General features: G+C 41.2%; 2 protein-coding genes and 1 long non-coding RNA gene across 8 annotated transcripts in view; 1 reads left to right on the top strand and 2 right to left on the bottom strand.

Annotated features, from left to right (window-relative positions):
- Positions 1 to 372: 372 nt before the first annotated feature.
- The window catches only part of LOC129734082 (remodeling and spacing factor 1-like), a 51,222-nt gene continuing 25,315 nt past the window's right edge, over positions 373 to 26,279 (bottom strand). For 3 of the 4 annotated variants that reach the window (XM_055695810.1, XM_055695808.1, XM_055695809.1), the window contains one exon: positions 373 to 3,072. In XM_055695810.1, coding sequence (XP_055551785.1) covers positions 400 to 1,815 — 1,416 coding nt within the window. In that variant the 5' untranslated portion in view covers positions 1,816 to 3,072 and the 3' untranslated portion in view covers positions 373 to 399. Of the gene's footprint in view, positions 3,073 to 3,128; positions 3,289 to 26,279 lie in introns of those variants that run through there. The other variant, XM_055695807.1, reaches the window with a different exon arrangement.
- On the bottom strand, positions 2,658 to 16,391 carry LOC129717256 (Golgi to ER traffic protein 4 homolog). The gene is made up of 2 exons (XM_055667116.1): positions 16,291 to 16,391; positions 2,658 to 3,072 (listed from the first exon to the last, which is right to left on the bottom strand). The coding sequence occupies exons 1-2, from the start codon at positions 16,389 to 16,391 to the stop codon at positions 2,658 to 2,660; spliced, it is 516 nt and encodes a 171-aa protein (XP_055523091.1).
- LOC129734086 (uncharacterized) lies at positions 24,262 to 25,600 on the top strand. 3 transcript variants are annotated; one of them, XR_008729774.1, is made up of 4 exons: positions 24,262 to 24,467; positions 24,841 to 25,173; positions 25,242 to 25,367; positions 25,449 to 25,600. It is a non-coding gene; the product is annotated as an uncharacterized LOC129734086 (long non-coding RNA). The 3 variants fall into 3 exon arrangements; XR_008729773.1 differs by having other exon boundaries at positions 24,262 to 24,514; XR_008729775.1 differs by having other exon boundaries at positions 24,263 to 24,514; positions 24,996 to 25,173.

The following is a 26,279-nucleotide window of genomic DNA, read 5'->3' as shown; positions in this document are numbered from 1 at the left end:
AACTGGGATCATTCGGAACATCATGGTACCGCTGGGTTTGATGTGTGCGTGCATGGCAACTGCCGTTGTGGCCGGATGAATCAGTGGATTGTGCGTGTCTCCGCAATCATCGACGTCGCACCGAATCTTGAAACGACATTGCCCACTGTGTTCATTCAAACAGACCTTGCACAGTTTCCATTTGCTCACGATCTTCATTCGATCCGCAAAGGGCATATTTTTAAAGTCCTGGCAGAACCTTAGCCGATGGTCGTCTCGTTTGCACGCTTTACACGGCTTCTGCCTCTTCCGATCGTTCCGCCCGTGGGACTCGTTCGCCTCGCTGTGGCTGTATAGAGCAGCTTTCTCCTTCGGCTTGGATCTTGCACTTGTACCAACTGCAGCTTTGGTGTCCGGCTTCTAATCGTAGTTGACGTTCACCTCGCATGCATCGGACACAATCTTGGAGATGAAATCCGTGAACGTTCGCAGCGTCACCTCCTTCTTCTTCCGTTTGTAGTGCAACCACTGTCGCTTTTCTCCGTCCGGGAGCTTATTGACCAAATCCTGAATCAGGATTGGATTCACAAGGTGCAGTGTGAGCTCAGCAGCCTCCAAATGCTCGCAGAGCTGCTCTACTGCATTTCCGAAGGGGATAAAACTGGCCAACCGGTCGGTTTTCGGCGAATCCAACTTACGAACCTTCTCGAGATGGTTTTGAAGCAGTTGCTCAGGGCGGCCATAAAGCTGTCGCAGCTTCGCGATTACCCTCGGAACCGATTTAGGGAGCAGTAGTTGTCCGCGAACCGACTCGAGTGCAGCACCCTTTAAGCTTTCCTGGAGTCTCACCAAGTTCTCTACATCCGAATAGCCACAAGCTTCGTTTGACGCTTGGTAGGCCCCGAAAAACAAAGGCCACTCTTCCGGTTTTCCGGTAAAGGTGGGAAGTTTTCTAGTGAGCCCGTTCCTGGCGCTCAACTGGGCTTTACTCGGCCCGGCACGCTGGTGCCCCTGCCCGTTTTGAGAGCTGATCTGGCTTTTCCTATCGCCTTCCAAGTCGACGGTTTTTTCCTCGTCGTCGTAATCGGAATCATCGGAGCTGTAATCGTCTTCATCACTCTCGACACCACTGTTGATATTCTCGAGGCGATCGAGATTTTCCTTCGTAAGCTTGCCAGGCTTTATTCCCTCCGGAGATTGCTTCGAGGTAGTTGCTTGGTCGTCTTGGCCTCTGGGTTTCTGATTTTTAATCTTCGACTTTTCCTGTACTTCTATCTTCTCCATACGCCTTTCCAGCTCGGAGATTTTCTCGCGATGCTCGTCTTCCATCGCCTTCATTTGCTCGAAGTGCATTCGTTTTTCCCGCAATTCCGCTTCGAATAGCGTACGTTTTTCCTCCATTTCCACTTCGCGCAAGTCCCTGGCGGCTTCCAGCTGCTTTTCGCGTAACATTCGCTCTAGGTGCATTTGCTTCTCCTTCAGTGCGTTGTTGATTTCCAACTCCTTCTGCTTGATCAACCATTCGGCTTCCATTTCCTCCTCCTTACGTTTCCTTTCCGCTTCCATAGCTTTTAGCTTCTCGGCGACGGTTGGAGGAATGGGAGTGGCATTTTTTTTCTCACGGGTCTTCTTCAGCTTTTCCTGACAAACTGCTTGGCACGACGCATCCGGACAGAACCACTTCTTGTCCTTTTTCGGCACCGTATTTACACCCACGCAGCGCGTGTGATACCAGCGGTCGCAGTTATCACAGGCAATCATAGCCTCATTCTCCGTCGAAATTTGTCCACATTGTTCGCAGGGGGTAGCAGTCAAGTCCAGGGATTTGCTACTCATCGTGGTTGAGGCCTCCGAAATCTCGTTATTTGATTTTTGAGAATGTTCGGATGACTAAATTTTTCAAAGCTGCACTTTTGGAGTGGCTCAAAAACTAGAATATGCATTTGAATTACAATTTTGTTTACGATTTACATGATCATTACTTACTCAAATAGTCTCCTCCTTCCTTACGAAACTTCCTTCCTGAACTCTTTCTACGGTATACTCCTTTCCCGCTTATTTTTCCTATCATTTAATGCATTTATTAATAATTTTACTTGTTACTTTCTTCTCTTTACAGATACTCACAATCAATCACCGTACCAGTCTACGTGACGTTACGGTACTACTCTGGATGGTCAATCGCAGTGTTTCAACCTAGGTAAGTATTTTCATGTTATTTTCTAGCATTTCATCACTATATAAATTTTCTTTAATTTTTTACTTACAGGTCCTCAATCAAAGGATATTTATTCTATTTTTCACTACGGTCCGATCCGGTTCTTCGGTTAAAGTGTGCTACGAAACTGGTAAGTTTTTATTTGTATAAATGATATATTTCCACTACTAGCTTTATTTTAATTTTTTGCTTACAAATAGAATTGAATCTAGAAAAAATGGAAGCTTTGTTCTAACAAAAAACAAACTTACCTTAAATTCTCCAAAATCACTTCAGTCCTCAACTACCAGGCATTATACAACGATACACGTCCAAAATGTTTGTGATTCAGCTTGACGCGGGCTGTTCAGCTTAGGCGGCCTTCTGCACAATCCTTGGCTCTTGGAACGCCACGAAGCACGAAAATTTAAACAACCAAACGAGAACCACCTGCCGGACTAGAACCTGCGCCTGTTGCGGTTTACCCTGCCGTCGTTCTGGACTGGTTGTGGGGATGGCTACCACTGGCCGATTCATCGTCCAAGTCATCATCCAGCCCTTGATTTAGTAGATCACCGAAAATTCCTGGGATGCCCTCGTGTTGCGGTCTTTGCGACTGGCTTTTTCCAAAGAACATCATACCGATCAAGCATAGATGAGGAAAAATCATACCGATCATTTGCAGATACTTTTCATAGGACGGATCTCGCTCTATCGAAGGTTTGTACAGCTCGCACAAGGTTTTGAATACCACCAGCTTGCGCTGGTTGGCCTCGATAGCTTGCAGCAGAAAGAAGATAAAATTCAGCAACGGGATGATGAACGGGTGATATTCAGTGTAGGTTGCGAACGTTTCCGACGCCGCTGTCGTTTCCTTCAAGCTTTCGCCATGGATGCTAAAAATGTAATTATTTTAATTTGTTTATGTAAATACACATTGGGTTAACATTACAATATAAGCTGATACAAATTATACTTAAACTTTTTTAAGACTTGATTTTAAAAATCCGAAGATTATGACTACTAAAGTTGCGTTGAGTCAGCGGAGCTAACAGTTCTGGAGAACAAATTCAAAAATTTGCAATAAAAACAAAAACAAAAATGCGACCAGCGTATCAAGATACTTGTGTTGATTCGCCCAACAAGAAACGTACCCAACAAAATCGTGAAATATTTCATTTTGTTGGATAGCTGGTTTTGTTGGTTTAAATCCGGATTTATATATGCTGCGTGATTTTACCCTCCGGAACTCAACCAACAAAAACGAAATATTTCAACAGAAGAAAGCATAGAATGCAGCGCTAATGGTGGGCAGCACTGAAACTAAAAATGTGAATTAAACCAACAAAATTGATAAGAGATAAAACTTAACAACTAATTAATAGGCATGATAGAGCAATATAATGAATTGGAAATGTCACTAGAATCCTAACAATGTTGCAAAATATTGAGTTGTTTGGCCCAATGGACATTCCTGGTCACCAGAGTAGATATGGAAAAATCCAAGATTTTTCGATTTTTCCCCATATAAGCCTCCTTATCGCATATAGCAAAAGTCTGCCTACTGATAGAGAAATCTAATCGATTGGAGATGTTGACTAGGACTCTAGGCATATTGGAAAATATTGAGTAGTTCGGCCCAATTGGCATTCCTGGTCACCAGGGTAGATATGGGAAAATTCAAGATTTTTCGATTTTTCCTCCCCATATAAGCCTCCCCCTTATCGCATATAGCAGAAGTCTGCCTACTGATAGGGAAATCTCATCGATTGGAGATGTTGACTAGGACCCTAGGCATATTGGAAAATATTGAGTTGTTCGGCCCAATTGACATTCCTGGTCACCAGGGTAGATATGGGAAAATTCAAGATTTTTCGATTTTTCCCCATATAAGCCTCCTTATCGCATATAGCAAAAGTCTGCCTACTGATAGAGAAATCTAATCGATTGGAGATGTTGACTAGGACCCTAGGCATGTTGGAAAATATTGAGTTGTACGGCCCAATTGACATTCCTGGTCACCAGGGTAGATATGGGAAAATTCAAGATTTTTCGATTTTTCCCCATATAAGCCTCCTTATCGCATGTAGCAAAAGTCTGCCTACTGATAAAGAAATCAAATCGATCGGAGATGTTGACTAGGACCCTAGACATATTGGAAAATATTGAGTTGTTCGGCCCAATTGACATTCCTGGTCACCAGGGTAGATATGGGAAAATTCAAGATTTTTCGATTTTTCCCCATATAAGCCTCCCCCTTATCGCATATAGCAAAAGTCTGCCTACTGATAGGGAAATCTAATCGATTGGAGATGTTGACTAGGACCCTAGGCATGTTGGAAAATATTGAGTTGTTCAGCCCAATTGACATTCCTGGTCACCAGGGTAGATATGGGAAAATTCAAGATTTTTCGGTTTTTCCCCATATAAGCCTCCTTATCGCATATAGCAAAAGTCTGCCTACTGATAGGGAAATCTAATCGATTGGAGATGTTGACTAGGACCCTAGGCATGTTGGAAAATATTGAGTTGTTCGGCCCAATTGAAATTCCTGGTCACCAGGGTAGATATGGGAAAATTCAAGATTTTTCGATTTTTCCCCATATAAGCCTCCTTATCGCATATAGCAAAAGTCTGCCTACTGATAGAGAAATCTAATCGATTGGAGATGTTGACTAGGACCCTAGGCATGTTGGAAAATATTGAGTTGTTCGGCCCAATTGACATTCCTGGTCACCAGGGTAGATATGGGAAAATTCAAGATTTTTCGATTTTTCCCCATATAAGCCTCCTTATCGCATATAGCAAAAGTCTGCCTACTGATAAAGAAATCTAATCGATTGGAGATGTTGACTAGGACCCTAGACATGTTGGAAAATATTGAGTTGTTCGGCCCAATTGACATTCCTGGTCACCAGGGTAGATATGGGAAAATTCAAGATTTTTCGATTTTTCTCCATATAAGCCTCCCCCTTATCGCATATAGCAAAAGTCTGCCTACTGATAGAGAAATCTAATCGATTGGAGATGTTGACTTGAACCCTAGGCATGTTGGAAAATATTGAGTTGTTCGGCCCAATTGACATTCCTGGTCACCAGGGTAGATATGGAAAAATTCAAGATTTTTCGACTTTTCCCCATATAAGCCTCCTTATAGCATATAGCAAAAGTCTGCCTACTGATAGAGAAATCTAATCGATTGGAGATGTTGACTAGGACCCTAGGCATGTTGAAAAATATTGAGTTGTTCGGCCCAATTGACATTTCTGGTCACCAGGGTAGATATGAAAAAATTCAAGATTTTTCGATTTTTCCCCATATAAGCCTCCCCCTTATCGCATATAGCAAAAGTCTGCCTACTGATAGGGAAATCTAATCGATTGGAGATGTTGACTAGGACCCTAGACATGTTGGAAAATATTGAGTTGTTCGGCCCAATTGACATTTCTGGTCACCAGGGTAGATATGAAAAAATTCAAGATTTTTCGATTTTTCCCCATATAAGCCTCCCCCTTATCGCATATAGCAATAGTCTGCCTACTGATAGAGAAATCTAATCGATTGGAGATGTTGACTAGGACCCTAGGAATGTTGGAAAATATTGAGTTGTTCGGCCCAATTGACATTCCTGGTCACCAGAGTAGATATGGGAAAATTCAAGATTTTTCGATTTTTTCCCCATATAAGCCTCTCCCTTATCGCATATAGCAAAAGTCTGCCTACTGACAAAGAAATCTAATCGATTGGAGATATTGACTAGGACCCTAGACATGTTGGAAAATATTGAGTTGTTCGGCCCAATTGACATTTTTGGTCACCAGGGTGGAAATGGTAAAATTCAAGATTTGTATTACGGTAAATCTTCATTGATGTCTTGAAGTCTCAACTTCTGATGCGTCACGGGGCCCCAAATTTTACAAGAATGATCCAAAAGCTATTATCCTTTTTTTGTTTGATCTGATCTCTGGAGCATTTTTCCCTTTTGTCGATCAGTGTTATCAATTGGTTATTTTAAGACACACCTGCAAGGCAATGTAGCAGATTTCGAATTCTGGTTCAATTCCTAATTAAATATTTTTTTATAATCTCCATTATAAAATTTAGGAAATAGGAAGTTTCAATTTTTCAATTAAACCTTTATGCCAAACACTGCCGAATGGTTATTCTTTGTCTAGCAAAATATATTCATAAGTACAGCTCGTTTAACAGAATTTTGTTGTCCCCGGCAATGCAGCGTAATTTGCGGCACCCGAATAATAATATTGAATTCTGATATTTGCTACTATAGGAAACAAGAAAAAGAAGACAATTCAAACGGCAATTCGATTGTCTTCCCGGTCGCAAAAAACTAGCCCCACACGCCCCACTTTGCGTCGACAGCGGCAATGTAGTCTCCACTTGGCTTGGCTGCACAAACATGAATATAGAGTTCTTCTGCACTGATAGACGACGAGTGACCAGCACTCTTCATACATTGCTCGGTGCCGTACTGTTGCCTGTGCCCGCATGTTTTCCTTCAAGACATCAGTTTTAATAACATTCTAACAGCAGATCGTGGAACTGTCTGAAAAAGGAGGTGGTTACGGAGGTGGCCTAGGTTCATGGAAGCAACCATTAGTTGACCTATTAGGACGGGGAGATTCTGTCAAATTTTCGTTTGCAACTGCTATACTGGATATCACAGCAGGCAATTTGTGTCTACTCATGAAGGCTGTGCCAGGCATGCTCGCATGTGATTGGTACATTGTCTGTGAAAATTCGACCTTGAAACTTTTATGAAATTTTAACTGTTTAACAATGAAGTGATAATGATAACTGAAGAATCACAAAATTGTCCATCATTTTATAAATCCAACGACAAATTGATTATTGTGATCCATCATGTGGATACGACAGTATTACCGTTTGAAATCTTTCATTCCGACGTTAACCTTGGTTCTAACTAGTTTCCGCAGAATGTATCTCAATATAGTGCGGTTAGACGTAGTTCTACTGATCACAAATTTATCATATTTTTTGGGACAGAAGGGGACATTTGGAAATTTTCCGATGTTCCAGATTTATCGAGGGGTACCTTGGGGTAAGTACCTTTCCAGAGACACAGGCAAAACCGGTAGCGAAACCTTGCTTGCGACATATCAAACTTTAAGTTTTTGCAAAAGAACACTATTAACGATCGATATTTGGCCGTCTGTGCCAGGCGTGCTCGCATTGTTGGTGAAAATTCGACCTTGAAACTTTTATTCAATTTTCACTGTTTAACAATGAAGTGATAATGAAAATTGAGGAATCACAAAATTGTCAATCATTTTATCAATCCAATGACATATTGATGATTGTGATCCATCATGTGGTTACATCAGTATAACCGTTTGAAATCTTTCATTCCGACGTTACATCTTGGTTTTAGTTTTCGCCGAATGTATCTGGATCAGGGATGATATTTGTTGACACTCTTGAGTGAAAGTGAGAAAAAGCATCCATAAACGTTATTTTTTTACAATCCTTTCAGAGTTCTCTCTTTCCGCTTTTTGCATGAAAGTGAACTGTCAAAACACCTCATTGTATTTCATGCGATGGAAGCAAGACAACAAAATCAGTTTATCAGTTAACGAAGATTGTCAAGGCTTTGGTCAGTGTCAGTGAAAAAGTGTTTCGGTGAGGTTCATTTTGGTTGAGTGGACTGTTTGTTTTTCATTTTCGCTTTGAAGTGAAGACCATTTGGTTGGATTTGTCGTCAAATTTTATTCCGTAACCGTGAACGATGCGCGCAATCTATTTCATCTGAGTATAACAGCACGTTACTAGGACAAAAATCTAGTGTATCTGAAAGAGTGCTGCGATCATTGGAAGTGAAAATTGAAAATGATTGGCTGTAATTTTCGAAAAATTTTGCTGGGGAAAAAGACTATACATTCCGCGTCGAACACTCGACAGAAACGGACGTGCAAAGTGGTCGTTCTATTACAATCCGGTCCGTGTGTACGAATAGCCAAACAAAAGAGTGTATTATTCAAGGCCATCAGTTGACAGTCGAGTCCGTGTCGCTGTGCTGAGTGATCTCACACCCGGCTCACTGCTGGTGGCTGTATTGGTGCTGCTGTACTGGTGCTGCTGGCTGCTTTGGGTGCAGCTTCGAACGATCGGACAACCACTGCTGAAGGAAGAAGTAAAGAGGTACGTGTTCTTGTCGGCACTAGTTCGCTAGTGCGCTACATTTAGCGCGATGGATATAGATCCCTCGCCTCCCGTGCCACCATCCCCGAACCCCCCTGACCCTGACCCTTCTGTTACCCCCTCCCCTGTTCATTCTCCAGTCCCCCCTCGCCCCAGGCTTTACCCGGACGGATCTCAACAGGGCAGCTATACTGTTTATTTTCGTCCAAAGGCAGGAGTGAATTCAAAGCGATTAAACATACTGCAAATTTCAAAAGACCTGACGAAGGGGTACAAGGCCGTGACCGAAATTTCCAAGGTCCGACCTAACAAGCTCCGTGTTGGGTCAGTGATCTGGCACAGGCCAATGCTATCGCTTGCTCTGAGCTCTTAACACGCGAGTATCGCGTTTACATACCCGCACGAGACGTGGAGATCGACGGTGTCATAACCGATTCGAGTCTGTCTGTCGAGTGTATCCTAAAAAGCGACACCGGTTGCTTCAAAAATACCGAAACACAGGCGAAGATTTTGGATTGTAAGCAATTGCGGTCCATGTCTCTCGTCGGCGGTAAAAAAGTTTACACTCCGTCAGACTCGTTTCGCGTTACGTTTGCCGGATCTGCACTCCCTAGCCACGTCTCGATCGACCGGGTTCGTCTGCCTGTGCGATTGTATGTACCCCGTGTTATGAATTGCACCAATTGCAAGCAGTTAGGCCACACAGCCGCCTACTGCTGCAATAAGGCACGATGTAGCAAGTGTGGGGAGACTCATGCGGAAGATTCTTGCAGTGTTAATGCTGAAAAATGTATTCACTGTGGGGAAAACCAGCATGAGCTCTCCACATGCCCGGTGTACATGCAGCGCAGAGATAAAATCAAGCGGTCACTTAAGGAGCGTTCAAAGCGTTCTTACGCTGAGATGCTGAAGAAGACCGTGACCACTTCTACCATAACATCGAACCCCTTTGATCTGTTGCCCTCCGATGAAACCGATTCTGACGATTCATCAGCGGGAACATTTTATGCCAATCCTGGGGAGTCTAGGAAGAGGAAAAATGTTTCTTCTCCTAAACTTCCCCGTAAAGGTCCTAAGATTTCCCAAAGTGTAATGAAAAGTACGAACAAACCAAACAGTGCTGCGGAAAAACCGAAGCAAACTCCTCCTGGGCTTGCAAATTTAAAGTCCCAGAAGGAGTTCCCAGCACTGCCAGGAACATCTAAAACCCCAGTTGTTCCTTTTGCACATCCAGTTGATGAAACAAACTCTGGATTAGTGAAATTTTCTGACATTGTGGACTGGATTTTTGAAAATTTCAATATACCCGATCCAATTGAAATTTTTCTTACAGCATTCCTCCCAACAGTTAGATCATTTTTGAAGCAGTTGACTGCCCAATGGCCCCTCCTTGCAGCGATTGTATCCTTCGATGCCTAATTCAACTGCGTATATGAAGGATTCTATCTCTGTCTTACAGTGGAATTGTAGAAGTATTTTACCAAAAATTGATTCGTTTAAAGTTTTGATAAATAAAAACAAATGCGATGCATTTTCCCTTTGTGAAACTTGGCTTACTTCAAATATTGATCTCAACTTCCATGATTTTAATATTATTCGCCTTGATCGAGACACCCCATATGGAGGAGTACTTTTAGGGATTAAAAAGTGCTATTCTTTCTATCGTATTAACCTCCCCTCGATTCCAGGCATCGAAGTTGTCGCATGTCAAATGACAATACAAGGTAAAGAGATTTGTATTGCCTCAATATATATTCCTCCCAGAGCACAGGTTGGGCAACGGCTGCTCTTTGATTTAATAGAACTTCTTCTCTCGCCACGTTTGATTTTGGGAGACTTCAACTCTCATGGCGTGGCTTGGGGTTCCCCATACAATGATAACCGCTCCTCTTTAATCTATAACCTTTGCGATGACTTCGATATGACTATTTTAAACAACGGTGAAATTACACGTATCCCGAAACCTCCAGCGCGCCCAAGCGCTTTGGATCTATCCTTATGTTCGACGTCGCTACGGTTGGATTGCACATGGAAGGTAATCCTTGATCCTCACGGTAGCGACCATTTGCCTATTCTTATTTCAATTAATAACGGGTCGACTCGCATGCGACCAATTGACATTCCGTATGACCTCACACGGAATGTCGATTGGAAGTTATACGAGGAAATGATTTCAAAAGCGGTCGAGTTGATTCAACATCATCCACCACTTGAAGAATACAACCTCCTCGCGGGCTTGATTCTCGACGCCGCGTTGCAAGCCCAAACGAAGAAATATCCCGGCGTAACGATCAAAGAACGGCCTCCCACTCCGTGGTGGGACCAAGAGTGCTCCGATGTCTACACGCAAAGATCCGACGCGTTTAAGGCCTACCAGAAGGGAGGTATACCTGGCGACTATTTACGGTATTCGGAGCTTAATACCAAGCTTAAAAGTTTGGCTAAAGCAAAGAAACGCGGATATTGGCGTCGGTTCGTGAACGAGACGTCGAGGGAGACATCGATGAGCACTCTTTGGAACACAGCCCGAAGAATGCGGAATCGCGTAACGGTCAACGAAAGCGAGGAGTCTTCAAGTCGGTGGATATTTGATTTTGCCAGGAAAGTATGTCCGGACTCTGTTCCTGAGCAAAACATTGTTCGCAATGCGTCTCCGGGCCACGACGCGATAGAATCACCTTTTACGATGGCAGAATTTTCAGTGGCCCTCCTGTCCTGTAACAATAACGCACCTGGGTTAGATAGAATCAAATTCAACTTGTTGAAGAATCTACCCGGCAATGCCAAGAGGCGCTTGTTGAACTTGTTCAATAAGTTCCTGGAGCAAAACATTGTACCGCAGGATTGGAGGCAAGTGAAGGTGATCGCCATCCAAAAACCAGGGAAACCAGCTTCTGATCACAACTCTTATAGGCCGATTGCAATGCTATCCTGTATCCGGAAATTGATGGAGAAAATGATACTCCGTCGTTTAGACCATTGGGTCGAATCAAATGGTCTACTATCAGATACTCAATTTGGCTTCCGCCGTGCCAAAGGGACGAATGATTGTCTTGCGTTGCTTTCAACAGATATTCAGCTGGCGTATGCTCGCAAAGAACAAATGGCGTCTGCGTTCTTGGACATTAAGGGGGCTTTTGATTCCGTTTCTATTGACATTCTTTCGGGTAAACTTCACCGACAAGGATTTTCTCCAATTTTGAACAATTTTTTACACAATTTGTTGTCCGAAAAGCACATGCATTTTACGCACGGCGATTTGGCAACTTTTCGCGTTAGCTACATGGGTCTTCCCCAGGGCTCATGTTTCTTTACAACTTTTATGTAAATGACATCGACGAATGTCTGGCAAATTCATGCACGATAAGACAACTTGCAGACGACAGTGTAATCTCTGTTACAGGAGCCAAAGCTGCCGATTTGCAAGGACCATTGCAAGATACCTTGGACAATTTGTCTGCTTGGGCTTTACAGCTAGGTATCGAATTCTCTCCGGAGAAGACTGAGATAGTAGTTTTTTCTAGGAAGCATGAACCTGCTCAGCTTCAAACACAATTAATGGGTAAAACGATTTCTCAGGTTTTGGTACACAAATATCTTGGTGTCTGGTTCGACTCTAAAAGCACCTGGGGTTGTCACGTGAGGTATTTGATGAAAAAATGTCAACAAAGAGTGAATTTTCTTCGTACAATAACCGGACAATGGTGGGGAGCCCACCCAGGAGACCTTATAAGGCTTTACCAAACAACGATATTGTCTGTCATTGAGTACGGGTGTTTCTGCTTCCGCTCCGCAGCAAACACACATTTGATCAAACTGGAGCGAATACAATATCGTTGTTTGCGTATCGCCTTAGGTTGCATGCAATCGACCCATACGATGAGTTTGGAGATTTTAGCTGGAGTACTACCATTGAAAACCCGCTTCTGGAGCCTGTCTTCTCGTATTCTAATCAAATGTGAGGTCTTGAACCGTCCCGTGATTGAAAATTTTGAAAGGTTAATCGAACTTAATTCTCAAACCCGTTTTATGACATTGTATTTCAATTACATGTCCCAAAATATTAACCCTTCTTCGAATATTCCAAATCGTGTCAACTTATCAAATACTTCTGATTCTACTGTGTTTTTCGATACATCCATGATAGAAGAAACTCGTGGAATCCCGGATCATTTACGCGTGCAGCAGATCCCTAATATTTTTTTCAATAAATATCGAAACATCAACTGCGACAATATGTACTACACTGACGGATCACTTCTTGATGGGTCCACTGGCTTCGGTATCTTCAATAACAATTTAACCGTCTCCCATAAGCTCGATAATCCTGCTTCTGTTTACGTCGCAGAATTAGCTGCAATTCAGTACACCCTAGGGATTATCGAAAAAATGCCCACGGACCATTATTTCATCTTTACGGACAGTCTCAGTTCCATTGAGGCTCTCCGATCGATGAAAGATGTTAAGCACTCTCCGTATTTCCTGGGGAAAATACGGAAACATCTGAGTGCTTTATCCGAAAAATCTACTCAGATTACCTTAGCGTGGGTCCCTTCTCACTGCTCGATACCGGGTAATGAGAAAGCGGACTCTTTGGCTAAGGTGGGCGCAACAAACGGTGATATTTATGTAAGACCAATTGCCTTTAATGAATTTTTCGCATTTGTACGTCAGAATACGATCATCAGTTGGCAAAATTCTTGGACCAAGGGGGAACTGGGAAGGTGGTTACATTCCATAATCCCCAAGGTATCGACGAACCCGTGGTTCAAGGGGTTGGATGTAGGTCGGGATTTCATTTGCGTGATGTCCCGGCTTATGTCCAATCACTATAGATTTGACGCGCATCTCCGTCGTGTTGGGCTCGGGGAGAGTGGTATCTGTGCCTGTGGTGAGAGTTATCACGCCATAGAGCACGTTGTTTGGTCATGCCCTGTACACCGTGACGCCAGGTCTAGATTAATAGCTTCCCTGCAGGCCGAAGGTAGGCAGCCGGCTGTTCCTGTTCGTGATGTCTTGGCGAGCCGTGACCTATCCTACATGTCCCTTATATACGTTTTCCTGAAATCCATCCACGCCCCAGTTTAGTCCTATCCCCTTCCGCCTACATCCAACCAAACGACAAGAACACGTTAAGACCCCGGATCCGGAAACAGCAATCAGACCCGCACGATACTCTCAAGGCCCGATGGAAACAACCCAATATGCCAGTCCGTAATATCTTGGCCCAGCAGCGGAACAAATTTAATATGCTGCTTACCTATGGCAATGAAAACCATCAAACAGCAAACCTGTGCTTTTAATGCAAAATATTCTAGCTTTAAGTTGGATTTAGTTTCAGCTCGTAGTCGGCAGCGAGGATAAAAAATTTGCTTTAAGTTATTAAGATACTTTAGAAAGTAAGCTACCAGATATAATTGGCGCCGTTAAACATTGAATTGTATTTGTGCCGTGTCAAATAAACTATAGATGAAGAAAAAAAAAAGACTATTATCAGCACTGAGCTGGATATAGTGCGGTTAGACGTAGTCCTATTGTTTAAAATTGGTGAAAATCCTTGTCGGTGAAGTTTGCCCGAAAGAATGACAATAGAAACGGAATCAAAAGCCCCCTTAATGTCCAAGAACCCAAATGCCATTTGTTCTTTGCGAGCATAGACTAGCTGAATATCTGTAGAAAGCAACGCAAGACAATCATTTGTTCTTTGGCAAGGCGGAAGCCAAATTGAGTATCTGATAGTAGACCGTTTGATTCAACCCAATGGTCTAAACGACGGAGTATCATTTTCTCCATCAATATCCGGATACAGGATAGCATTGCAATCGGCCTATAAGAGTTGTGATCAGAAGCTGGTTTTCCCGGTTTTTCGATGGCGATCACCTTTACTTGCCTCCAATCCTGCGGTACAATGTTTGGTCCAGGAACTTATTGAACAAGTTCAACAAGCGCCTCTTGGCATTGCCGGATAGATTCTTCAACAAGTTGAATTTGATTCTATCTAACCCAGGCGCGTTATTGTTTCAGGACAGGAGATCAACTGAAAATTCTGCCATCGTTAGAGGTGATTCTATCGTGTCGTGGCCCGGAGACGTATCGCGAACAAAGTTTTGCGCAGAAACAGAGTCCGGACATACTTTCCTGGCAAAAACAAATATCCACCGACTTGAAGACACCTCGCTGTCGAGGAATCTTGAATTTTCCCATACCAACTCTGGTGACCAGGAATGTCAATTGGGCCGAACAACTCAAAATTTTCCAATATGCCTAGGGTCCTAGTCAACATCTCCAATTGAATAGATTCCTCTATCAGTAGGCAGACTTTTGCTATATGCGATAAGGGGGAGGCTTATATGGGGAAAAATCGAATAATCTTGAATTTTTTCATATCTACCCTGGTGACCAGGAATGTCAATTGGGCCCAAAAACTCAATATTTTCCAACATGCCTAGGGTCCTATTCAACATCTCCAATCGATTAGATTTCTGTATCAGTAGGCAGACTTTTGCTACATGCGATAAGGTGGCTTATATGGGGAAAAATCGAAAAATCTTGAATTTTTTCATATCTACCCTGGTGACCAGGAATGTCAATTGGGCCGAACAACTCAATATTTTCCAACATGCCTAGGGTCCTAGTCAACATCTCCAATCGATTAGATTTCTCTATCAGTAGGCAGACTTTTGGTATATGCGATAAGGAGGCTTATATGGGGAAAAATCGTAAAATCTTGAATTTTTCCATATCTACCCTGGTGATCAGGAATGTCAATTGGGCCGAACAACTCAATATTTTCCAACATGCCTATGGTCCTAGTCAACATCTCCAATCGATTTGATTTCTTTATCAGTAGGCAGACTTTTGCTATATGCGATAAGGGGGAGGCTTATATGGGGAAAAATCGAAAAATCTTGAATTTTCCCATATCTACTCTGGTGACCAGGAATGTCAATTGGGCCGAACAACTCAATATTTTTCAATATGCCTAGGATCCTAGTCAACATCTCCAATCGATTAGATTTCCCTATCAAAAAGCAGACTTTTGTTATATGCGATAAGGGGGAGGCTTATATGGGGAAAAATCGAAAAATCTTGAATTTTCCCATATCTACCCTGGTGACCAGGAATGTCAATTGGGCCGAACAACTCAATATTTTCCAACATGCCTAGGGTCCTAGTCAACATCTCCAATCGATTAGATTTCTTTATCAGTAGGCAGACTTTTGCTATATGCGATAAGGGGGAGGCTTATATGGGGAAAAATCGAAAAATCTTGAATTTTCCCATATCTACCCTGGTGACCAGGACATGCCTAGGGTCCTAGTCAACATCTCCAATCGATTAGATTTCTCTATCGGTAGGCAGACTTTTGCTATATGCGATAAGGTGGCTTATATGGGGAAAAATCGAAAAATCTTGAATTTTTCATATCTACCCTGGTGACCAGGAATGTCAATTGGGCCGAACAACTCAATATTTTCCAACATGCCTAGGGTCCTAGTCAACATCTCCAATCGATTAGATTTCTCTATCAGTAGGCAGACTTTTGCTATATGCGATAAGGGGGAGGCTTACATGGGGAAAAATCGAGAAATCTTGAATTTTCCCATATCTACCCTGGTGACCAGGAGTGTCAATTGGGCCGAACAACTCAATATTTTGCAACATTTTTAGGATTCTAGTGACATTTCTAATTCATTATATTGCGCTATCTTGCCTATTATTTAGTTATTAAGTTTTATCTCTTATCAATTTTGTTAGTTTAATTCACATTTCTAGTTTCAGTGCTGCCCACAGTTAGCGCTGCATTCTTTGCTTTCTTCTGTTGAAATATTTCTACCCAACCAACAAAATGAAATACTGCCCAACAAAATGAAATATTTCACGATTTTGTTGGGTACGTTTCTTGTTGGGCGAATTCACACAAGTTATCAAGATACCCCACTAAATAATTTTGATAACTGCACACATCTTTAGCCGATTGAATTGGATGATTGCTCGATCGACTGATCAAGTTTTTCGGATCTCGCAGGTTGATCATGTTAGGCGTCCGATTTATTGAACAACTAAACCCGATTTGGTAAGATGTGAACCAGGGGGCTCTTGTGGCTGTCAAACTCCATACATTTTCCATCAACCACTCATTGATTCTGGTACCAGCGTTTCTGGTACCCACTTTTTGGTTGGTTGGCCCTAAAACAAGTGTAATAGAGTAAACATCCCATTTTGTCGGTGGACTTATTCTCGAGAAAATGTCGTTTTAGATGAAAAAAAAAAACAAGAGCTCAACATTTGTTTTCAGTACTGTAGTATCGGGGTACCTTTTAATAACAACCTTGATTTGTATAAACCTTGTTACACACCCCTGAAATACTTAAGGTCTGGAACAACCCTACCGATATGAACGAATAAAGTGAAGTTTACCACGGTAAGAGCTCGGAGCTAGACGCGTACTGTTTTATGTCGTTTTCGTTTTTGCGGTGTAGCTACCCCGCGGAATACACTTAGTCCTATCACTGTTTTTTTTTTACATTTTCCGGACTATCCCGGACTACCCTTTTTCTGTCCCGGACAGTCCGCGCAAGAAACAGAGTGCAGTTTTAAAGACACCAACACATTCACACGTATGTGTCAAAATCAACAAAAAAATGTGTCAAAATCGGTTTGCTTTGATTATCCTTCTTCGCGTGTCAGGTTGAATTTTATTTATTTTATTTTGTTATTTTGTCATTTTGTGAATGTGTTGGTGTCTTCAAAACTGTACTCTGTTTCTTGCGCGGACTGTCCGGGACAGAAAAAGGGTAGTCCGGGATTGTCCGGAAAATGTAAAAAAAAACAGTGATAGGACAAAGTGTAGTCCGCGGGGTAGCTACACCGCAAAAACGAAAACGACATTAGTGATTTGTAATCCGAAATTTTACAGTGGCGACGGAGATAAAATTTTTGTTGAGTGGAGTTGATATTTGCGAAAAGATCTTCTTTTTCACTGGATAGTGTTGGTGTTTCCAAAAAAAAAATAAAAGATCGAGTGGTATCTGAATATTCCCGACGAAGTAAGTTGAGTGAAGAAGAAGGGTTATCTTCGAAAGTGCATGAGTTTAAGGTTTTAAATGAGAAAATGCGTGACAAATATTGAATCTTGTGGTCGACAATGATGAAATTGAGGCTGTGAAAAAAAATATTTATTTTGGTACAAAATAACGTAGAGGAAGAAAATGTGAGAGTCGTGTAACAAAATTACAAAATGGCGTCATCACAGTGAATAGTGTCTATACAAAATTGAAATCCGGATACTAGCCAATATGGCTGATTTTGCGCTATTAATAAGAAGGTAGTGGTGTAGTCACACAATATAATCAAAGCAATGAAAAGGAATTGAAATATTGTGGGTTTGTAGTAGTTCTTGGAAAAATTTTTTTTAAACATGCTCTTTATTGGAAAACCAGTTATAACCACACACACAAAAGAAGCAAACAGAAAAAAACGGCACGACGATAGGGGTGACGGACGGATCCGAGTACCTATTTCAATGTGTACATTCTCAAGAAAAATTTGAGATGGTTGTATTGGTATGCCGTTGGAGGTTTATCACACATGGTTCGGAAATCTCGCGTAATTTTTCAAAAGGACCTAAGTAACAATGACAAATTCTCTCCTCTCTCACGTTGTTTCGTTAATTACGTCGTCATTATAAATATTTTCCAAGCTTTCTTCTCCTTAATTGAGAGATTGTAATACTGTCATGCTTACTATGCATTGAGTGTTATGAATTATGGAAAATATAACATAAGTATTGATCAAAGAGAAAGTAAACAAAGAGAGTCTCTCAATGTTAGATAGGTCTATTTGAAAAATTACGCGAGAAATAAGTGGTGATGAAGGAAGTACTTTTTCTAGCAGAAACGCGGCATGAAGACGCATGGGCTGACGTACCCGCATTATGGCAATGGGCTCAAACGAGATGCAGTGTAGAATCGTAAGTGAGGTTGAAGACAAGGATGTAGCTGAGTTTCGGTGAGTCGGAAAAAAATATATTTATTTTACACTCATGTTTCCCGTAAATTTTGGACTTATTTAGGAGCTATGTAACATTTGATAGCTACACGCAGTCTTGGCATACTCATCGTGTGTAACAAAGAGGCTCATATAATTTGCACAGAACACTAAAGCATGTTGAAAAAAACGGATGAGTTGATTATTTTTTTCACGCGCTAAAAGTAGATGCACACTGTGTGAAGAAAGCGAAATACGCAACATCAGAAAGCTTGTATTGTAAAGAGGAGGCGCATAAAGCTCCCGCAGAGAGACTTTCCCAATTGCAACTGATAGAATGTAGATAGTGCACATGTATTACCCATTGATAAGTGCACTATGATGAAAATTCTAGCTGGGGAAACGTTTCTGACTGTTTCCTTAATAACCTGTTCTGTAGCGTTTACGTAGGGCTCTGCGCTATACTCACTGTGCTATGTTCACTGAGCTATTTTACTATCACGGTGCAGGTCTATGATAAATTTAGCCCAGACACAGTAAATTTACTCAACAGCACGCAGCTTTGGCTCGCCTACTCCTGCGTGTAATTATATTCCACACTCCCTACGCGCAAAGGAATCGCTCAATAAGGTTGTGCTTTTTTTTCTTGCTCATCACAATGCCTACTAAAAAATTGATGTGATGCAATTTATGTGTTGATAAATGCACAAAATGAGTAAATGGACAAGACTGCCTTCACGCAAAGAAAAAGAGTTGAAAAACAAAAACAAAAATACTCAACCGATTATTATACCAGTGATGATATTAAAGATAAAATAGGACGTGTCTTGGATTTGACTGTGATTAATGTGAGCAAAAGACGTGCATGGTTACAGTATCATAGTGACAGAGAAAAGTATTTTCTGGTTTGTTGAAAAAAAAAACCCTTAAAAATTAAAAAAAAAATTTTTTTGATTATGATATCTGGAAGACATGTTCTTTTTTTAAATTTTATTTTTTTATTTCAATAAAAAAACCAACAAGCGAATAAAAATCACATTGAACACAATTTGTTCATTGATATTATGAGTAAAAGTTTGGTAAATTTGATATTGCTGTAATAGAAAAAAAACATGAATGGGTTAAAATCCGGGCTCACCTCCCTGGTTGTGATAGAATAAAGTAACACTTAGGATATGGTATGATTAGTTCATTCTATCTGAGTCACGAGCCGAGAGCTGGATTCTCATTTTTTTCATGCAACATTTTTTTTAATGAAGATCACAAGAAAACAAAAAAAAAGACAATTTGTTCTGAGTCAGAAGCTGTGAGCTAGACTCAGATTTTTTTTACAGGCGAATGGTGAAATGGGCCGAGTTCCGGATTCACCTACAGAAAAAAAGAGATACGTTTACACTAAAACAGAAAGGAATGAGTAAAGAGCCGAGAGCTGGATTATCAGAAATAGCGATAATAAAGAGGCAAAAAGGACGAGCTCCGGATTACCTTCTTTTAAAAAGGGAAGTAATTACTAGAAAATGTATTCAAAAAAATTTTTTTTGTTAGAATGTTGCAATAGTTTTTACATGAGATGAACGTTTAAGAAGTGTGAGTTACGTGATGGGCGTTTTTTTTTCGGAAATGCACTGTCGAAGATAACGGTGATGTTTTAGACATTGATGATATATTAATTTAAATTTAAATCTTTTTAGACTATGTAGGCGTTTAGACCAGTGAAACAATTTGACACAAAGGTGGACCAGTCTCTACTAGCGACGGAGTGGAGTAAATGGAAGCGTAGTTTAGAATACTACTTAACTGCTAGCGGAATTGTTGGTCAACGCGAGAAAAGAAATCAACTACTTCACCTTGGAGGACCAGATTTACAAGATATTTTCGACAATTTGCCAGGAGTCCATGACGTACCGCACGTTTCCCCGGATCCACCCTTTTATGATGTGGCCATTCAACACCTTGATTCGCATTTTCAACCGTGCAGACGGCGAACGTACGAAAGACATGTGTTTCGCCAAATTGCCCAGCTTCCAGGAGAGCGTTTTAGTGCTTTTGTCATGAAATTACGCGTTCAGGCAAGTCGGTGCGACTTTGATCTAGAAGGTAGTTCAGTCATGGATACTATGATTATTGATCAGATAGCAGAAAAATGCGTCTCATCAGCCCTGCGCAAGAAAATTTTGGAGAAAGATAGACCTTTAGAGGAAGTAGTTGTTATCGGAAAAACTCTCGAGGATGTAGAGCAGCAATGCAAGGGAATGGTTCTAAAGGAAAGGGACGATAAACCGCTAGCTGCCGTAAACAAGGTGTTCCAATTGGCAAACCACCATCCTTTTCAACCACAAGGAAATTTTCGTCGACACAATTTCAGAGATCAATACCGTTTCAAATTCGAACCCAAAAGAAACTGGATAACTCCGGGAAATCGGTCTAACGCAGGGATTTCTGGAGGGCGTTTTCCAAACGACAACAGAATTTGTTTCGGGTGTGGTCGCCGTGGGCATCTAAAAGGAAGTCAAACATGCATTGCCCGCGAAGCACAGTGTCATAAATGCAGATCTTTTGGTCATTTTGCAAAATGGTGCACAAAAAGAGTAGATGATGAGCCAATCTCGAGTACAATACCATCGAAACGTATTAAGGCGGTGGTTGAGTCTAACGGAAAGGAATATGACAATAAAGACACTACCACAAGAGAAGAAGACATTTGCTTCGTCATGGGAGGAAATGTATTTCGTTTCAAAGTGGGTGGCATTGAGACCGTAATGATGATTGACTCCGGAGCCGCAGCGAACATCATTGACTTCAAAACATGGGAAATGCTAAAGCAGAACGGAGCCAAAATTGATTTCAATCCACAAATAGACCGGTCGTTTAAGGCTTATGGCTCATCGGTTCCTATAAATATGGTGGGAATGTTTGTTGCCGAAATAGAAGCTGCCGAGAACAAAGTCGAAGCTACATTTTACGTAGCCAAAACCGGAATGCAAAGCCTTCTGGGAGATGAAACGGCTAAGAAACTTAAAGTTTTGAAGATTGGCTACAACGTAGCATCAGTCCGACAGAGCCCAGGTCCGTTTCCGAAAATCAAGGGAGTTCTTGTGGAGATTCCGGTCAACCCTGATGTTAAACCCGTACAACAACCATACCGCCGTGCTCCTTTCGCATTGGAAGACAAAATTGTGGAAAAACTCCAATATCTTCAAGACCAGGACATTATCGAACGGGTGCATCAACCATCGGCATGAGTTTCCCCTATAGTTCCGGTTGTAAAAGATAACGGCGAAACACGACTATGTGTTGACATGCGTCGAGCCAATCAAGCAGTCCTCAGAGAAACACACCCGTTGCCTATAATTGAGGAGCTCTTCGGGGGAATAAATGGTGCCGTCAGGTTCACAAAGTTGGATATCAGAGAAGCTTATCATCAAGTGGAAATTTCGGAAATATCTAGAGAGATTACAACATTCATCGCCAAACAAGGCCTGTTAGGTAGATCGCTTCATCGGACTTTATCAGACACCAAACCAATAAAAAAATCATCCTTTATATCCTAATTGTTTTCTTAAAACCTATGTTTTTTTTTTTTTTGAATGTAGATACAAAAGGCTAATGTTTGGTATTAGCTGTGCTCCGGAATTGTTTCAGAAGGTGATGGAGTCTGTTGTTGCTGGGCTCGACGGAGTGGTTGTGTACCTAGGTGACTTAATGGTTTGGGGACGAAATTTGGAGGAACATGATCGTAGACTACAGGCCCTTATGGCTCGGTTACATGAATTCGGGATCATGCTGAACAAAGAGAAATGTGTTTTCGCCGTACCGCAACTTGAGTTCCTAGGTCATGAATTATCGAACTCAGGTATCCGTCCAACGGAAAGTAGAATTGCCGCTATCAAATCTTTTCGCATTCCTAACAATCCTTCAGAACTACGCAGCTTTCTGGGACTCATAACGTATGTTAGTAGATTCATACCATCATTGGCAGACAGAACAGAAAACCTTCGAAACCTTCTTCGCGTTGGGGAGAAATTCAACTGGCAACCTGAGCACACACGAGCATTCGAAGAGATTAAGGCTACAATCTGCGGAACCAATTTTCTAGGATACTATGATCCGAAAGATTTTTGCATTGTAGTAGCCGATGCAAGCCCTAGCGGACTGAGGGCTGTCTTACTACAACCAGAAGTAAATGGAAAGAGAAGAATCATATCATTCGCCAGCAAGTCTCTGACAGATGTGGAACGGAAATATTTCCAGACGGAGAGGGAAGCGCTCTCTCTGGTTTGGGCCGTTGATAAGTTCCAGTTGTATCTGCTTGGAAAAAATTTAAACTTGTAACGGACTGTAAACCTCTACAGTTTCTCTTCAGCGAACGATCGAAGCCATGTGCCAGAATAGAACGCTGGGTATTTCGTCTCCAAACATACAATTTTGACGTGGTGTATAAACCGGGAACCAACAACCTGGCTGACGCACTCTCTCGACTATCGGTGACCAATCCTGTAACTTTCAAATCGTCGGACGAAAACTGCATATTGCAATTGGCGTTATCCGGATTTCCCAGCGCCGTATCACTTGAAGAAGTTCTAAAAAAGACCTCGAAAGATACAGTTCTTCAAAGCGCTCAAACGGTTTGGAAACTGGAATTTGGGAAGAGTTGGCTAAAGAATTCAAGCCATACAGCTCAGAATTGTGCCGTGTTCGAAACCTGCTTTTGAGGGGAGATCGGCTGGTGATCCCAGAGACACTAAGGACACGACTGTTAGAAATAGCACACGAATCCCATCCGGGAATGGTAGCCATGAAGAGAAGGCTTCGTCAAAAGGTGTGGTGGCCACAGATGGACAAACAGATCGAATCCTTTGTTAAAAAGTGTGAGAACTGCATTTTGGTTTCAATCCCTAACCCTCCCGAACCTTTGAACCGCACTAAAATTCCGAAAAAAGCCTGGGCTGATCTCGCGATTGCTTTTGTAGGACCGCTGCCTACTGGCCACAATCTGCTCGTGATCATTGACTATTTTAGTCGTTTCACTGAAATAATAATTATGAAACAAATTACCGCAAATTTGACGGTCAAGGCTTTGCATGAAACGTTTTGTCGTTTTGGTATGCCAGAGTCCATTAAAACCGATAACGGTCCGCAGTTTATTAGCAGTGACCTACACGATTTTTGTCAGCAGTTCGGCATCTAACACAGAAGAACAACACCCTACTGGTCCCAGGCAAATGGGGAGGTCGAGAGGAGCAATCGCTCTATCGGGAAAAGGCTGAAGATTAGTCAGGAAACGACAGGGGCGGATTGGCAATGGGACCTGAGGACATCCATACTCATGCACAACTCTACACCACATTCGACGACAGGAGTTGCGCCATCAATACTGATGTTCGGCAGGAAAATGAAAGACAAGCTGCCAGGCTTGTTAACCAAGGGGACTAAAATATTGGAGGAGATCTGTGACCGAGACCATGAGCAGAAGACAAAAGGAGCATCATACGCTGAAAATCGGCGTAGGGCTAAACATAGCGACATAATTCAAGGTGATACCGTTGTGACAAGGCGCTTACAGAAAGAAAACAAACTCTCAACAACATTTGACCCCGAAGAATATTTTGTTGTAGCTAGTAGTGGTGCAGACGTGACTATAAAATCGAAGGAAAGTGGGGAGGTTATTCATCGGAATGTAGCTCACTTAAAAAAGCTTTTCACAGACAAAGATGATAACAAAAACAGGGATAGTTACGCGAAGATTGAAAGAGAACTGCCAGATCTTGGAGATACAACTGAAACGGACCTAGAGAAGGATAAAACACCTAAACCAAAAAAAAAACGAGACAGCGGAGGGTTTGCAGACTCGTGAAAGAAGAAAAGTTAATCTTCCATCATATTTCAAAGACTACAAAATTAATAATACATACTAATTTAAGACAGAGAAGGATGGCCTTCATTTATATAAACCTTGTTACACACCCCTGAAGTACTTAAGGTCTGGAACAACCCTAACGATATGAACGAATAAAGTGAAGTTTACCACGGTTAGAGCTCGGAGCTAGACGCGTACTGATTTAGTGATTTGTAATCCGAAATTTTACAAGTACAATGTGCACTTTCAATGAAAAGGATAAGTTTTGTAAGCATTTGAAATGAAATATTACCGCCGTGATGAATTCATGATTGGTAGGCAAAATGTTGACGTTTATAGGCCCATGATGTGAACCTAGTCTCTCGCCAAACATGTGAAAAGGGCCCATGTGCCATATGTAAACAAGCCAAATTTTCTCGTTTTTTTTTTTTTTTTTTGATTAATACAAGCGAAATTTGCCCTTACCAATAAGCTTTATTTATAAAAGAATTTACTCTTAATCAAACAACCTTATTTGTACGGGTAGATCAAGCTTGTATTCATTGGAAAACGTGAAATTGTGGCTTGTTTACATATGGCCAGTGGTTAAAATTATCAATTGAGTTTCATAACAATGAAACTCTGCAACTTCTGCGCGTAGTTGATACATGTTGCCATGACCATTGGTTTCACTACCTGATATACGATATAAACAAAATTGTTCATCGTTACTCGGCGTCTCAAAGTGAACATACAATATGAGAGATAATGAAACGGAAGATTTTCTGATCGGTTCATCCATCAATTCAAACGTAGCAACCGGGAAAATGAAACTCAAAGATGAAAAAATCAATTTCGCTTGGCGGTGCTGACTTTTTTCGAATTGTTTTTAAGAAATATTTATTCCGTTTCTAAAAAAAAACTAAAATGAGTATCGATAGTGGAAGCTTTTCTTGTGATAATGGTGACATCAGAACAATAAAGCGTAGTGCAGGTATGTTTACTGGTTACAAGTTTTGAACGTTGCAAAAAAGTGCTTTAACATCAAAACCCGTGTTTTAGGAAAGCGTACGTTACAGGACATAATGTAAAAGAAACGCTGGAAAACATTCTTCTGGCGAAGCTGTATCGGGAGGTGTTCGAACGGATCCTACAAACGCACGGCTGTAAGGACAAAGTTGTAATTGAGTAAGTGATAATAAACAATCTTAATTGTTTGAGAAATCACTAAATTTCTCCACTCTTCCTGTTTTTTTTTTTATTTTTCAGATAATCTGTCCAAACCAGTCTACCGTTCCATGTTATGTTTGTTTCTATATGAGAAAGAATTTTTAATTTATATAAAAATTATGCAATATTATCTAGTGAAAAGCTCCACAAGTATATTAACACTTGACACACATTACTGAAATAATAATCAGAACGACTCAACTGATGAACAAAATGTTATTTGCTGTAAATATCGAAAGAAAATTGTCCAAGTCTTCGATGCATGCACATCTAATATTGAAAGGCAGCCTGAATATTTTTGAATACCAATGGTGTTCAATAAATTGAGTCGCATTCAGACTTGTAATTGTGATATATGGTAAAACTTAAATAAATGATAAATAATATTTTATAAAAATAACGTAATGACTTAGTTGATGAATTTCAACAAATAATATAAATTGTAATGGTATGATCGCTGTTGTGCTTTTATATGTTTAGAGCAGATGTAAGATAGTCGTTTGCAGATCATACGCACGAATCCCGTTACAGGAGAGACTGTCAGTAGGATCATAGCACTAGCCTAGTAAATTGTCTTGTATATATAACGGTTGGTTGCAAAGTCTTTTTCAAAAAAGGTCAAGTTCCGACAGTGGAATGTTAGTATTTAAACTTTGCTTTGCTCTTCGGGATAAACCAGTGCAGAAAACATTTTTCTTGAAAACATAATTTAATAATCATAATAATGCATGCATTCAGTCACTTATATTTATTTGTTTTTATTCAGTTGTCTGTTTATGATTTATTTATCTATGAATATCTATCTAGTAGTTGACATTGCCTATTGCATCTAAGTTCAACGCAATTCGAACATTCAGTACAGGTTACGAA

Source organism: Wyeomyia smithii, chromosome 1, assembly GCF_029784165.1.
Source record: "Wyeomyia smithii strain HCP4-BCI-WySm-NY-G18 chromosome 1, ASM2978416v1, whole genome shotgun sequence".
NCBI lineage: Eukaryota > Metazoa > Arthropoda > Insecta > Diptera > Culicidae > Wyeomyia > Wyeomyia smithii.
The sequence above is the reverse complement of the archived record's forward strand: the minus strand, read 5'-3'. Positions and strand labels throughout refer to the sequence as shown.